Source organism: Artemia franciscana, chromosome 20 (genome assembly GCF_032884065.1).
Source record: "Artemia franciscana chromosome 20, ASM3288406v1, whole genome shotgun sequence".
Classification (NCBI taxonomy): Eukaryota; Metazoa; Arthropoda; class Branchiopoda; order Anostraca; family Artemiidae; genus Artemia; species Artemia franciscana.
The window spans coordinates 2,198,350-2,215,155 of record NC_088882.1 but is presented as its reverse complement, the minus strand read 5'-3'; the positions used below and the strand labels follow the sequence as shown (position 1 = coordinate 2,215,155).

The window sequence follows — 16,806 nt, the reverse complement described above, 5'->3', positions numbered from 1 at the left end:
TCATATTCTTCCAGTTACAGTTTGCAGTGACAATTCGGCTAGTGACCATTCCGGACTTCCGTTCCAGACACAGTCATCACAAAGCACCAATAAAGCGTGTTCTATAAAATGGGCCTACAAGTAAAATTGGGAGAAATGTAATATTCCCCTTTATGTCACCACTGTTGCTTCGGTCCTAAGCTGCCTCAAAATTCCATTTCATCTACTCTGCTCTGGCCCTTACAATGTCTCTGCCGTGGTTGATTTCGATGCTTATTACCATCAAGTCATCCATGCTCTAAAAGATGCTGAATCGAAAGCAGTTCCTACAAGACGAGCAAAAATTGGGACAGAGAAACCGATGTGGTCTCAATTGTCTGAACTCCAGTTGGCAAAATGACATGCAAAAACTTGGCTGAATATTTGAATTTTGTACGCAGTATTGTAATGAGCACAAACTACAAACACAAATCTAAAATGAAGAGGAACTGAATAACCAGGCATCAGTTTAATTGAAACAAAAAATCATGGTTAAGCGTAATCAGACCAGACGACCGTCCATATAGTACTTCTCTGACACTGCATGATTAACACTCTTGCTATACTACGATGCATGGAGATGAGAATATTACTATAGCCAATCAGTATGAAACGGAAGTCACCAGCTGGCTTGCACGTTTCTCAGGGCAGCATTGCGTTCTTCCCATTTCCCTTGACAAGATCAAGTTAGCTTTCTGAAAAGTGCTTTCCAAAGCAAGGAATGGGATAAAAAGCGATGGTTTTACAATCAAAGACCTCAAACACTTACGTGAATGCTTCTATTTCCATCTTCAGCTTTCAGATGTACGTCCTCCGGGGTTTTGTTCCCAGCTCTTTTCTAAAAGGGGTTATCTCATTTATCACCAATAAAAGGAAAAGATTCAAACGAATGCAAATCTAATAAACCAATAGCCATCTCGTGAAACTTGAGCGAAGTGTTTGAATACCCAAAATTCTTTGAGCCTTAATCAGCTTCGATTCCAGAAAGGTCTTGAGTACCCAGAGGCTCATTGACTGCTTGCTAACGTACTTATGGAATCGGAAAGAAATAAGTCAGCTCTATAGATGTGCACTGTTGATATATCAAAAGCGTTGGATAGCATTAATCACATGCAAGCAATGAATGCTCCACTGCGTAATGAAGTAAGTTGGAGTATAGTGAGCACTGTGTAATTTTGGTATGAAAATTTGACTGTGTTGGCCAAATGGATAGGTACAATTTCAGATCCTGCAAAAATCAGAAGACGTGTCAGGCAAGATAGTTTTTTTAGTCTTCCAATTTTCAAACATGCCATTTCCAAGATTCTGGACCGTATCTCGCCCTCTCCTATTGCATAGTTCTGACCTGTCTTACTTGGCATATGCTTACGGCGTCCTTCTTCTCATTAGATCCAAAGAAGACATACAATACAACTTGACTTGACTCCAAGTGACTTTCAATCTATAGGGCCTTCTATCAGCGTCGATAAGCATGAATTTTGGTCATTTAATGCACCACAAAGGGATTTTGTCACTCTTGAAAATCATGATGTCCCTACGGATACAGAGCTGAGATTTCTTAATATTATTATTGCAAAAACATTAATTAAAACTAGACAAGTAATTCTTAAGCAAACAGCTTATGCGTCTGTAGTGCAGTCGTGGATAAATCTGATTAAAATGAATATTTCAGCCCTAAGTCCAAGGGTCGTCCTCAGCAAAACATAAATATACAAGAAGAAAATATATAACACTAGCGTAAAGAGCGGGGCGTTGAGGAGGGGACAGCCCCTAGCATATACAGAATAGTTTCTGTTCGTTACAAGTTATAATGTTCATCCATGCTTTCAGTTGAAATTTTTTTTTTAATCCCCATAAAGACACCACCAGCAACTTCCCAATTTATTTTCCTAAAATTTTTCCATCCGTCTTCCATATTGTCAAATTTTAGACTCTCCAACTTAGTATTTAACTGTTTGTGGAAAGTCTCTATCAAGTTCTTATGCTGGGCTCACTCAGATTATCAAATTATTAATCTCAAATTATCATCTCAAATAAATAATCATTCAAATATTTCTCGTACAAGCCCTTCCACTTTTCTATTAGATATAAAGCATTTTCACTAATATCCCCAGGGAACTATCCTTGAAAATTTATAGTTAATTGGACAGCCAAGACCAAACATCCCTGTGTCATTGCTTCCAAGCCCTATAGGTGAACAGTGAACCATTCACACAATTCAGTACAAGTGGAAGACTGTTCGCTATGACAAAACTTTCGGGAAAGCTCCTGAAGATGCCAGATTTCTGTCTTGTGAAAGCAGCTGTTATTTCAACGCTCTATTCAAGGTTAAGAATAGTCTATGGTAAAGTGCAATAAAAAGAATACCGGATAGATCTGTCCTGAATAATCTCCGGAATGAGTTTAGGCAGGGTGTGGTAGCGAAAAGAGGAAAAAAAAAGTCTTCATCGAAGAGCGCATACTGGTGAGAGGCCATTTGAGTGTGAAAAATGTAAGAAATGCTTTTATACATCAAACTATTTGAATAGGCATCAGGTTATGCACACCGATGAGAAGCCTTTTAAATGTGAGATATTTAGAAAATTCTTTTCCTCGTCAGGCAATTTGAAACAGCATCAAATTATGCACACAGGTGAGAAGCCTTTTAAATGTGAGATATGTAAGAAATGCTTCTCTTCGTCAGGCAATTTGAAACAGCTAATTTAATTATTAAAATATTTATATAATTATTAAAATAATGATTTAAAAATATTAAAACTAATATTTTCTTCTAAATATTAAGTCTTCTTAATATTAATTTTCAAGCATATTCTTGCATACTGGGTTATGTCATTTAAATTGCCCATGATTTAGAGAATTTGTTTTTAAGGAATTGGGACAAACAAAAATCAAAGTTACCCTCAATATATTTCTCCATATGTTTTTGATAGTGAAGAAGTTAAAGCAGACTGAAGTGCCATTTGTAATACCAATATACAATTCAACGTAGGCCTGGAGTCAATCATCGTGAGATTTTAACACCGAGCCTTTCAGCCATCCTGGCCGAATGGGTTGGTGCGCTGGATTCAGGATCATTTGTTTGAGGGGGGCGAGGGTTTAAATCCTAGTGTACCCAATTATTTAGTTTGGGACGAGGATAAGTGGCGTGACTCTGTAAGCTCACCCAGAGTCAACCCAGCTCTAAATGGGTACCTGGATAAATCTGGGGAAGGTAAACTGGAACGGTGTGCGAAATCACAGGATGGTTGGCCCCCCCCAGCCCCCCATTGCACTTCCTGGCTGAAAGGCTAAGAAACGGAGATCAGCACTGCCGCTAGGGACTGTAAAGTCTAATGCCGTATTCTTTACCTTTCTTTTTACCTTTAATACTGAAATCAACACTAAGTCTTATAATATTTGGTATATTTTTACATAATTACAATTCATTAAGTATTTTAAATTGATAACTTATTTAAGAGTTTTAATTTAATTTTGACAAATTATTTAACACTATTAATTCATATCATCTAATTTAATTAACTCAAAATAATAATGAATAAATTTAATATAATAATTTATATAATTTAATTAATATAAATAATAAAATTTAATTTGATTTAATATCAAATAACTCATAATAATTAATTTATTATGTTATTATTTTATTGTTGGCAATGATTTTACAGTAATCTAGTAACTTGAAAGCTAACCTGTAACTAATGTCAAGGCAAATTCGGTCAAGTTTGCTTCTTAAAGGCTCAATTAGGTTTATTTTCTTCCTCAGTTAACTACTTCTTTTCGAGTACAAAATTTTATTTCATAAACATAACATGTTACAAAGGTCACAATACGATATTAAAAAGTTCGAATGTAGCACCACATTGCACTATAAAATACATAATTTGGCCAATTAACTAGAGTATAAAAAAATGTTAATGACTTGCTAATTTTTGAAGCAATTTCTATTAATACACAAAATATATAAAAAATCGCTCTGAGCTCCCTTAAATAAAGGTCAAAGTTTTCCAAAAATATCAAAAAATAGAAAAGTTGAATCACTTTAAATTATCACTGGGGATTCCCCGAAACATATCTAGGACATATAATCAGGTGACGGCTCTGCTAAGGGTTCAGGGGTTGTAAATAAGGGGTTAGGGAACTCAGGAGGATGTGGAAGAGGGCCATGTATTTTAGGTCTTCTTCTGTACGCCATTAACCAACATGACACAGCTATAGCAACGGCAACTAAAGCTAATAAAGCGGTTATAATTAAAGCAATTATGAATCCAAGTTTATTCACACAGACTTCTTCAATACGGGCTGTGTCAGGAGCTGAAAAGAAAGGAAGATATTTTAGTAAATTTATTGAAAGAAAGGACATGTTAAAAAAGACATGTTATAAAAACAAGAGGTAAGTCTAAAATGAAAGAAAAACAAATTTGAAATAATATTTTCAAGAAAACTGAACTAAATTCGAAAATTGGATATTTAGACCGTTTAAGCAATGACTGTCGTTAGCAACAAACTCAAAAACGAAAATCTTAAAATGCGTGAATTCTACAAATGAGAAACGAATCCAGTTGCCTGATTTTAGAATCACCGGATTTGGAATCACCAAATCGCTGGATTTGGGCGCCTGATTTTAGAGTCACAGGAGGTACAATCACCTAATCACCAGATTGGGCACCTGATTTTATAGAAAAAGGGCAGTTAGCCAGATTTCAATCCAAGCTAACGTGATCAAAGAGTATGGGTAGCTTATAAGAGTGGAAAATGGTGCTAGTGTCAACAAAACAACATCAACACCATCAACCACTTGTCGACACATGACATTTTTTTGATCAACATGACATTTTGACACATGACATTTGAACATGACATTTTGACACATGACATTTGACACATGACATTTTTTTTCAATGTAATAATAAAAATAATTAATTTCATTACTCTAATTGTAAAATCGGGGTGGTAATAAGTGTTTGATCACAGTTCCTAGCTGAAAAAATGATGACAGAGCTTTAATAAACACCTAGTGTCACCAAACACTAGATGGCACCGATAGTTTTTGCCTACACAAGTGCTAGTTCCCACTCTAATCAAAGGGGTTTGCCTTAAACTATCTAAGAGCAATTCCTCAGGAAAATATCTTAACAACCTTCCTCTGTGCTCCAAAAAGCTTCATATGTTTCAGAATTTCATTATTATACTATTATGATACTATTATTAACCAATAGTTTAATAATGCTATTATTTGTTAATGGTATTTAATCTTTTTTCTGAAATGTTTCAGAACCACTACCATTTTCAAAGCTTCCACTGTAGACTTATCTTTTTATTCTTCCAAACTTCTTTCTAGCGGGGAAAAAAAACTTGGTCTTGCTACCTGGGTCTTAGCTCTTCTACTTTTTATTTTTCCACCACATATACCCTATTTACAAATAATACTACCCAGGTATGGAAAATGTTCACTATATTGATCTTCTCGTTACCAGCTTTACCTCATCACCCTCATTAGTTCCCAGTCACAGCGACTGGTCTCATTACCATCCATTTTCAATCCTATTCATTCACTGCAAACCCTCGAAATCTCGAAAAAAATTTCTAACTTTTTAATTTTAGTTGTTTAATTTTTAAACAAACAGTATAATAAAGACATTATTTGTTAATGTTATTTAGTTTTTTTTAAGACACTCAGGTTCTGTATAATATGAAACTACGAAAGTTTGGCCTTCTTGATTTTTAATCCTTTCAGTACTGGATATTAGTTTAGTACCGGAATATCATAGTGGCAGAAAAGACGTATCTCCTATTTATTTTTTTTGGCTAGCACCATCTAGCTAGCACCATCTAGCACTATTTAATGAAAAACACGTCTTATATTTATTTATTTTAAATCTATATCTGTACCATTACTCCCCACTGAGCCAAAGGTGAAAACCCCATGCTGTCAAGTTGGCACAATAGGTATTCCTTTGAAAACCTATATCGCAGTTGTTTTGTGGGTGGGTTCCCGTCTAGTGGTGAGTCGTGGATTTATTTATATTTATTTTATGCATTTGTTTTTATTTATTTTTTGTCAAATAGGTGTGCTATATTGTTATACCGGGTCTTTGTCTATCGACCTTGTGTCTCCGGCTTAACCCTTTTTTTTATATTGTGTGTGTTGTACAGAAGTTTAAATAAAATCTTGAATCTTGAATCTCTATATTTTTGCCAGTCTAGGTTCATCACAACCTTAAAAAAATGGGCCAATTGTACAATAATCATTTTTAACATTATTGATTACCAAATAAAATAATTTATAATAACTATTGTAAATATGGACAAGAATATTAAAAATCATAATTTTCTAGGGATGGATCTATAAGTTTCTCCCTTGGTGTACAAGCCTTCCCAAGGGGTAACAATTTAGGAAGGGGGAGGGGAGAAATCGCTCAGCCATATTTTTATTACCTCTATCTAGATTTTAAAAAATACCCATAAATTTTCATTGAAGAAGACAACGAACTCCACTTATATTTTGAAACTTCATTTTAATTGCATTTTATTTTGATTTGAATCTTCATTTTAAAAACATCCCTACACCCTTGTTTTCGCTAATTTTTCGTTAATTGGTGTCTCTTACTACGCCTCAGATTATACAGAGGATGAATTTTGCTAACAAATTTAAACATGAAATATCTACAAGAAATCAGCGTAGATCATGGCATGTACCCCTTGAGCAAGAAATACCGACTATACTCAAGCCAATCACAGCTTTATATTTATTATTGTTACCAGTAGTTATTGTTATTATTACCTTCCGTTGGTGCGCTGAATCGCTCCTCTCTTCGCTCCACCGTAAAGATATAATTTGACTGCACAGTTATTTCTTCTCGGAGAAGACCTTTCTGCTCTGCGTCACGGAGTTTAGCCCTTGCTTCTCTGGTGATGTTGACGTCACGTTTTCGTCTTCCGTATGCCTCATAACCGCCACAGTTTACCTGAAAATATAAAATATTAAGATATAAATAAAAGATAGTCAGAGGCGTTTCTAGGGTTGGTGATGCCCAGGGCACAATTAACCATGGCTTCCCTCATCCTAAAAAAAATATGTGAAGTAGCAAATGAATAACGTAGCCAGCTTAAAATTGCAACATTTCTGATTTCTGCACACCATTTCTTGATTTGGGTTTCAAACACTGTCTCATTAAACGAAAAGGAGAAAAACCTTGTCTCCCTCTACAAGCTTTGCCTCCTAGCCTCCAAACCCCAGCTTAGATATACAATACATTTATAAAGACTCAATTTATTTGATACCTCCGCTCATCCGTCCTCAGTGCAAAAAAGGAAATAAAGAGCAAAAAATTCATAAAGAACTCCTCAGAACAAAATGAAAACAAAAAACCTTAAAAACAAATACTAAAATAAAAACAGTCCCAAAATCCAGCCAGTACTTTTCTATGGCTCTTAAATTTTTAGATTTTGGCCGAATATCAGTATTGGCCCAATCAATACTAAGCCCAATTCCAGCCAGTGAAATTTTTACTATGTGTATTTTTTGTTCCTTTTTATTTCACTGTTATCACAGAGGAGATAAAACAGTTGCGAGGCTTTTTTCTGCTCTTCTGAAAATTTACAATTATGGAGATACTTCCTTTTGATAACCGACTGACGATATATGCTTACTCATCTCGGCACACTTATCTCTTATACCGACGACACTCAACTTCTTGGTCTTACAGAATCAGTTACTTTCTGTAGTTTCTTTCAGTTTAACGTGAGAGAATGTGTATACACTACATTGTAAGTGTATTTCAATTAAATATTCTTGTAGATATTTTCGTTAGGTTATAAACCATTTAATATAATATTATCTGGGAGGGGGGGCTTATTTCCCTAATTCTCTGTTGTAGTTTCCATAATTTTGTTGCTAAAGTATTTTATTTTCATCATATTTAGGCATATTTCATCAGGATTAACCTAACTTCACTTCTTGAGCGTGGTGGGTATAAGAGTAAGTACAGTGGGTATAAATATCATCTCGTTCTTGAAGCACATTGTTTCACTTTATAAGGCCCCCCCCCACCCTTGATCCAGAATTGTACAATCAAGTCTATGTATATTCAAACTGTATTTTTCAAAAGTGCGCCTCTTTTCTTTATTATTATTTTACGGCCAATGTTTATCAATCCAAGGGGGCAAAAAGTCAAGATACGGCATTCTAAAAAATGGTGCAAACGTTTACAGTGGGCTGTATCTACCAGGGGGGGGTGAGGGCTAAGAGAAGTCCAGCAACTTTATTAGTAATGTAAGGAATTATTTATGATAGTTTAAAGGAATTTTCAGAATTTGTGTTTACTACTTTCTACTGGCAAATAATAAAGAGCCAGGTGTATATTTAAGGGTCTCTTTAAGCAGTGGCACCAATTGTAGGGGGAGTAGAGGAGCAGAAGCACTAAATGGCGCTGACTGAAAATATGATATTCAAAAACTGAGTAAGGAAGGGGGAGGGGGTAATTTTTTTTCTTTTTTAAATGGAAATAACAAACAAAGTTATTTTTCATTAAAAATACCATTTTGGTATTTTCAATAATGATAAAAAGCTTTTTTGGGGTCGTGACGTTGAGAAAAACCGGAAAAAGTAAAATTATCCATCCCTACATTTGGAAAAATACAAATTGCCCCCCCCCCCCCTCTCGCAGCAATTAGCGCTGCTGCCTTTGTAGGATCAAAATTTAGCATATTTAGAAAGAGTATTAAACGACACATCGAGATCACATTCTACCAAAAAAAGTAACGGATATAACTCCAAATTTACCCAAAACTGGTCTCGAAATTTAAGTATAGTAAAAACACTTGTGACTTTTTAATAGAATATTCATTAAATAGTATAATATTAATGGATCCATACAAGTCCTCGGTAGTATAGTGGTCAGTATCCCCGCCTGTCACGCGGGAGACCGGGGTTCGATTCCCCGCCGGGGAGGATTTTTTGGCTACCTTCTGAAGTAATAGATATTCACAGAATATAATTTTAAGATTTTAAAGCGTAATAAAAATGAAATCAAACTAGGCTCAACCAAAGGGGTCACCCACTTTTCACCGCCTGGTAAGCATCTCTGAACGTCATATGTGCCACACAGTTCTATCGCGCGTGAAACAGTCCCAGCAACGACCGAAATGTAAAGACGATCACAAAAAGAAACAAGTAGAAATTCTGGATAAACAGAATACCACAAATAGAAATAAATTTGTTCGATCCACAATTAAATCAATAATGAAAGAAACTAGTATCATTTGAAAAACTATTTCCCATAAATAAAATAACTCAAATAATAAATAAAATTAAATTCTATTCGCAATAACTAAGAATGCAAGGATATAAAAAATACAACCTTAATTTTAAGAGAAAAGAATGCATAACAGAGGCGTAGCCAGGACTGGAGAGGGAGTCTAGCGGTTTGATTTCAGCATATGAGTTTACTATGTGATAATATTAAAAGAGTCAAACGATAAATATCCATCCAGGGTATTCACGATATTTTTTTGGATAGGCGGGGGGCGTAGGGGGTCGCAAAACGATTTTTTTCGCGGGAACCAAAGAATGCTTTCTCTCAAGGAGTTGGTCTAGCGGTCTCAAATAAGAGTTTTTTTACCTGGTTTTTTAAGACTGATTTCCGAAAATATTTCAGAGGGGTTTGGGCCTGGTACTCCCTCCACCACCCTGGATACGGCCCTGTATACCCACATAATCGTTAAATGCAAATGAAAAACAATGCTTAAAATATAAAAGAGGAATCAGTGGTGGGTTTACCGTGTCTACATTGCTGAAACACCATCCCTCAGGTTACGCGCATCATTAACAAGCAATTAATTTGTAATAAGGAATGTAGTTACTTGTGTCTTATAACCACCAGACTCAAGTTCTGTCGAAAAGTGAAGTTTAGTGCTACTATTACTACTACTACTAACAACTCACCGCAGCACCAAGCCGCCTGTGGCCAACAAAGCTATGCACACTCCTCCTCCAGCCCAAACTATTCAGAGCCTTCCTCTTTACACCCTCCCAAGAAGTTCTCCAATCCTTCAAATCTTTCTTTATGACATCCTCCCACCCCAGACGAGGACGACCTGCTTTCCGTTTAGCCCTATACGGTTTGGTTAATGCTAATGAAATAAAACAAAACATGATGAAAATATAATACTTTATCAACAAAATTATGAAAACTAAAAAAAAGAAATATGGAAGGGGTGCAACCCAGACTGCATATATTAAATACGTAACCTAAACTAAACTAACCTAACTTAAATTAAATATCAACTAAATATCTAATTAAAATATAGCTAAAAAGTAGTTTCCCATCAAGCCGAACCAAATATCGTCTGGTATAAAGACCATGAAAACCGGTTATTGTATCATGTTCACGATACAAGATCTTGAGTGTAGTGGCTATAAGACAAAAGTACCGGAATGTATTCTAAAGTAGACTAAGTGAAATACCTAAAAGAGGAAATTCCAAGGTAAGGGTTCTTGAAACACAGATTCATCCAAGCTGAGCATTTATATGGAGCATTTATATTCTAGAACATCAAACAAACATAAAGTGTCCAAATTTTCCAACGTTTTGGAGAAAATATACTTTTCTTGCAAAAAAGCATTTAGTTTCTAAACATAGCCCAAAGTTATATAGCCTCACCCCCTTCCCTGTAAAAAAAACTTGTGCGGGTACTCCTGAACTCTTCCCGTTGTATGCAAGGACGTCTTGATTTCCCATTTGTCACAGTAAGATTGCCAAGAAGCAGGATATTCGTGATTTACCTGGCGCCATTGTATGCTATAGAAAGAATAGTAATAACAATAATAATAAAATAATTATACAATTATACTACAATAATACTATAATTAACAATTATAATATTATAATAATAGTATTATAATATAATTATAAATATAATAATAATAGAATCATTAATATAATTAATAATAATAGTAATAATCCATGATTCAAAAGAAAGAAAAAAAAAACTCACAGGCTGGCAACGTCCAAAGCAAACCCGGACATTGCACTGGAAGCTTATACTATCACTCGATGGGAATTTGAAAGCATTAAAAGAGGCTGCCAGAGTTCCATTTTCCGGGTCATAGTCCCAGTTACCAAAAACAGCTGGGTCTTTAGGGCATCCATTTTCATCGGTGACTTCATACTTGGTATCATCGCCATCTGCATTGCTTGTAATGGCGTAACATGAGCGAGCAAATCCTCCGTATATACCTTAAATTAAAGGAAATAGTTTGAGAAAACGAGGGTGACCACTTCTAATCAAAGAAAAATGTTTCAAGTTAAAATGTTACATTGAATGCGGCTATTTTTCCCCAATCGTTTTTCATTTTGTTAAATGCCTAACGCGTTCGTTAGGTATCAAATTTTACTTGCTTGATCATTAAGTGCCTTCCTTAAGTACTGTAAGAACTTCCTTACCTTCCTTAAGTACTTCTTTAAGTTCCTTAAGTACTTCATTAAGTTGATCATTAATTACTTTATCATTAAGTACAAAACGAGTTAAAAACAAACGGGTCTTGATGTGCTACTGGATCCACCCTCCGTGAGCCAAAACTTGAACTGAGACCTGAAGTAAATTTGTATCTTTGGCTTACTTTAGAGTTGAGAGGGGGGTGTGTTGGAAAGACTCAATAAAAGACAGTACATGTTTAAAATATAGACAACTGTATGCTTCAACTTACAACTCCAAAATAACCTCCGCCAACTTGGATGAGCATACCCGCACACCAAGTTGGGGGAAAGATGGGTGGGATGGTAGAATTCTTCAAAAATTAGCATTTGAGTTCCCCTTTCTCCAGGAATTTAGCCAAAAATTATGATAACAAACTAACTCTTTCTGGTTTTGCGGGACATTATAATCATGAACGAGGTAAATTTTTTTTATTCCACGATAAATACTGAATTAGTAAGAAATTCATACATATCTTATTGTAGCCTATATTCTATCTGTAAATTGGGGTCATAATTGTGATCTCATAATGTCATAATTGTGATGTCATTGTGATGTCATAATCACAATGTGTGCAGGTGGCTGCTTCATATATTATCTTTTCAAGTTCTTTTCAGAGTACTTACATGGTATAGCGACCACATTCAAGAAGTTTGATTTGTTTAAAACTGGTTTCTCTGTCTGCATTCGGTGATAATTAGCTTATCCCTAGTGAAATAAACTACAAAGCAGGTATATTTTAATTAAATATTTTTATATAGAGTGGATCAGGTTGGGTATTTAATATAATGCGTTTTGAGTGGCCTGCTTTCCATGATTCTCTGTTCTATTTTCCATAATTTTGTAACTAAAGTATTATATTTTCATCATATTTTGATATATTTCATTAGGATGAACCAAACGTCACTTCTTTAATGAGGTCGCTATAACACCCAAGTATCCTATTCAGTTATTCTATCAACATATTTTTATATTTACTTTTGTCTTTTCTACATACTGCAACGCTCTAGCTGTTTTTCTGATTTTCAATTCTCATGTTTTTTTTTTTATTATTATTATTATTTACTGTATAGACAATCACGAAAGGTAATTTTGCAAAAATTTATGCATTGAAGAAACATGTCTTCTATTCTCTCGTTACAAAACCAAAGCAACACATAAAACTTAAATGTACAGTTAGACGACAAAAAAGTAATAAACATAGTGATTTGCAAACTAAATCTTACAGATCCAAGTTTTAAAAAATATTAATTTCCTTGCTGTAACTAATAATATAGTTTTTGTCTAATTATGTAGCTCAATCCCCCTCATGTAGCTTTACCCCCCTTGTATCCCTCACCATGGAGCCTTTCGAGGGGGAATAAGTGTACTGTAATTCCATTTTGAATTGTATACTGTATTGTATTGTATTGAATAATCAACTTCTTGTTTTTCTTCTTTTTATTCTTCAAGTAATTGCTTTTTAAAAATTCTGGATCCGTACATATTCTCACATTCCAAACAGATACCACAATCCTATACTTAAATTTCAAGTATTGGTTAGATTAAACAATACACCACAATTAACTATACCCGATGTACTTAACACTACCAAAACTTCCTGACTTTGATTAACATTATCAATCGACTCCTTAAGGAGAAGTGGTACCAGACACAAACTTTGGGCCCTGAATGTTGGCTGTTTCCATGGTTACACTGCATACTTTAAGAGAAATCTAAGCATTAATAAAGAATAAATTTGAGAGGACAGTGGAGGGCTACCAGATCAATACTCTTGAGTTCCATGACTATTGAACGATGTTCAGAGGAAAGTTAGAAGAAACAGTTTATTTGAAAAAACTAGAAAACTGTGGTAAAAATGAAAGTAACCTTAAAGCTTACCGGGGAGGGGGGACATATGGGATCATTTATTTTCAGTGATTCTGATCTCATTTTTTTAATTATTACATGCTAGGATCATTTTTAAGCGGTACATTTTTAAGCGGATCATTTTAATAAGTGGTACAAGACAGAACCTTGTGGGGATTCCCCTTGTGTTGACTGTTGTTTCCATGGTTACACGGTTCTTTTGGAAGCATAAATTATCAGGAAAGAGAAAATTGAAATGAAAATCATAGAATTTCTTTTTGAATTTTAACTTTTCCACATTTGCTAAAATACCCTTTAAAAGGTTCTTTTTCAATTCTTCCCTAAATCCAATCACCCTATATCTAAAACTCGTATCTAACGCTGCTCAAAATGATGTCATAATCAAAATGACGCTGCTCAAAATGATGTCACATCATTTAGCAATGTCGCTGCAAAAATTTATGCGTAGTACGAAGTGGACGCATTCGTACCCAAAGTGCAGCCTACCAAAGAAAAAATTATGCAGCCTAGCCTAGGAACAGCGCTATAATAACACTTACTATTCGGTGTGACATCTATTTTCAGCATTAAACTATCTCCAATTTCAGCTTGACTAATCTCTCTACCAGATGTCGTGCAGATCCTCATGGCACAAACAGGTGGGGGTCCAGTATTGGCAATTGTGCCAGCAGTACTAATCATGGAGACGTTAAATCCGAGTTCAATTTCTTTTGTTGATGTTTCATAGACGCATCGGATTTGATACGCTTGAGCTTTTACAGTTAATAGCTGAGGATGCTTTTGAACAACCAATATGAAGGATGCAGTACCCTGAAAGGTGTAAAGAGCTATTAATCAAAATAATTAAAAAGTTGTGTAATGCCAAGGAGCAGGGAGAATGACGGCAGTTGTTCTTACGGACTGGAGTCAAGAAGTTACAGAAAGTGGGGACAGAAAGGACAAAAGGCTTACTGTCGTGAAACAGAGTCGAGAAACCAAAGTCACAGGGATCAGGGAAGAAGATTCTAATAGTTTTTATAGAACCGAGTTGATAGGTTAGAGGGGCACGCAGGGAAATGCTACTTGTTTTACGACCCATAATGAATGACTTGGACGGACTAAGGAGGGCGACGAAACTTGTTGTTATTAAACAGAGCCGAGAAGTGAGACGGTGCATGCAAAGAACTGGCACGGAGCCGGGAAGTTGGAGGGAAAAGGGGTGACAATAGCACTTGCTGTCATGGAACAGAATCGATGAGGCAGTGGAAGGGTTGCAACGCCTAATCTTATGGAACAGGGGCAAGAAATTAGAGGGAGCATAATGGTACTTGTTTTATATTACAAAGCTGAAAAGTCAAAGAGAGGACTGTTAACTGTTTTCACAGAACGGAGTTGAGATTAACAAGAGCTAGTCTAAAATTAAGCAGGGAGACGGAAGGAGGATGAATCTGATTTTCGTGGAACGGAGTTCAGACTCAGGAGCAAGAGTCGGAGTCAACAGGAGCAGGAAGGAGAACAAAACTTGTTTTTAGGTACAAGAGTTAAGACGTTGAATCCAGAGGGATGACAGTGTCACATGTTGTTATAGCATTGTGAAAGTCTAAAAGAGGGGGGGGGGGGTCTTAGTAAAAGTAGCCTCGTAAGAAGACCAAGGGATACAATCAACAACTAAACTGCAGAGCTTATTTTGATTAATGAACACCTTCATTGTAAGGCCCGACGACATTTTTCCGAGTATTTCGGGCCCATCTTAACCCCCTCCCTATAATTTCAAATATGATAATAAGCAACATAGATTACATTATCTCACTAATGAAAGTAGCAAGTCCGAATTTTTGTCATCTTGAATGGGTGATTAAGTAAAAGATTAAATGATCATTGAAACAGAAACAATACTCACATCAATTAGTACGAGGTCACACGTGCCAAATTTGACCTTGAAATCAAAAGGACCAATGTCCCTTTGACTTGAAACCACCTTTCGGCACATTTCCTCTTTGCTGTGCCCTTTGACATAGATAACCCCATCAAATCCTGGGTCATTCGTAAATATATCAAGCTGGACTCCGTCAGCCAGACAGTTAACGGCCATATCAGGACGAGGAATATCAGTTCGACCAGTAACGGCTAAAAAAGAAAACAAGTCACATATGTGCTCCAAAAGGCCAAGAGGTGATGGCTATATCAATATATATGATATATCAATATATCGAAATATATCAATATTGTCCGATATATCGAGAAATATCGATACATCGAAATCAAATATATCGATATATAATGATACATCAAAATATATCAAGCTGTGCTCCGTCCGCCAGATAGTTAACAGCCATATAAGGTCGAGGAATATCAGTTCGACCAGTTACGGCTAAAAAAGAAAACAAATCACACATGCGCTCCAAAAGGCCAAGAGGCGATGTTATATATATATATATATATATATATATATATCGATACATCAAAATATATCAATGTTTTCAATATATCGACATATCTAAATCAAATATAGCGATATATCGAAATATATCGATATATACTGATATATCGAAATATATCAAGCTGGACTCCGTCAGCCAGACAGTTAACAGGCATATCAGGTCGAAAATTATCAGTTCGACCAGTTACGGCTAAAAAAGAAAACAAATCACACATCCGTTTCAAAAGGCCAAGAGGCGATGGTCCCCCATGAAGAACAAGAAGGCATTTTAAAAACGCATCAAGGAAGAAAATTAGAACTTTAGAAATATAATACTTTAGTTACCAAATTATAGAAAATAGAGCCGAGAATTATGGAAAGCAGGCTATCCAAAATATATTATATTAAACACCTTACCTGATCAACTCTATATCAAAATATTTAATTAAAATATACCTGCATAGTAGTTTATTTCACTTGGGATAAGCTAATTATCACCGAATACAGACAGAGAAACCGGTTTTAAACAGATCAAACTTCTTGATTATTCCCCGCCTCAAAGGGAAAGCTCCTGGAGTCGCTCTAAAATAACCCAACCAAATTTGTAGAGTTTCCTTGGCTGTGTTAAAGGTATCAATCTTTTTCCTTACAATAAATACCCCTTTTTCATTCTTGCAACTCGAAAAATATGTTTGTCAACCATATTGTATTTCCGTCAGCAATTAGGTTAACTAACGATAAGCATCGCAAAAAAAGAAGAAAAATAAACAAACAACATTTCAACCACCTTCATATTTACGAGATCCCTGGAACAAATGGTTGTAACATAGTAACAAGCTACTTAACAAGCTGTAATTAATCAGTTTTTTTTTAGAAATAAGGCATTTGTTTTCCTTTCCATTCTCTCAAACCAATTTGATCTTTCCTTTTTTCCTTAATATTCGTCTTATTGGTTTTCCAATCCTCGAGACTGTAAATATCGACGCCAGACGTGCAAAACACGTGAAAAAAGAATCTAACACTGCTTATTTATTGGCATGTTTTTA

At 35.4% G+C, this 16,806-nt stretch overlaps 1 protein-coding gene and 1 non-coding gene across 7 annotated transcripts in view; one reads left to right on the top strand and one right to left on the bottom strand.

Moving 5' to 3' along the window:
* Window positions 1-3,789: 3,789 nt before the first annotated feature.
* The window catches only part of LOC136040265 (uncharacterized), a 293,795-nt gene continuing 280,778 nt past the window's right edge, over window positions 3,790-16,806 (bottom strand). For all 6 annotated transcript variants that reach the window (XM_065724489.1, XM_065724490.1, XM_065724492.1 and 3 more), the window contains 5 exons: window positions 15,242-15,468; window positions 13,902-14,172; window positions 11,014-11,255; window positions 6,800-6,983; window positions 3,790-4,329 (listed from right to left, as the gene is read on the bottom strand). In XM_065724489.1, coding sequence (XP_065580561.1) covers window positions 4,091-4,329; window positions 6,800-6,983; window positions 11,014-11,255; window positions 13,902-14,172; window positions 15,242-15,468 — 1,163 coding nt within the window. In that variant the 3' untranslated portion in view covers window positions 3,790-4,090. The remainder of the gene's footprint in view (window positions 4,330-6,799; window positions 6,984-11,013; window positions 11,256-13,901; window positions 14,173-15,241; window positions 15,469-16,806) is intronic.
* On the top strand, window positions 8,897-8,968 carry Trnad-guc (transfer RNA aspartic acid (anticodon GUC)). Its single transcript has one exon. It is a non-coding gene; the product is annotated as a tRNA-Asp (tRNA).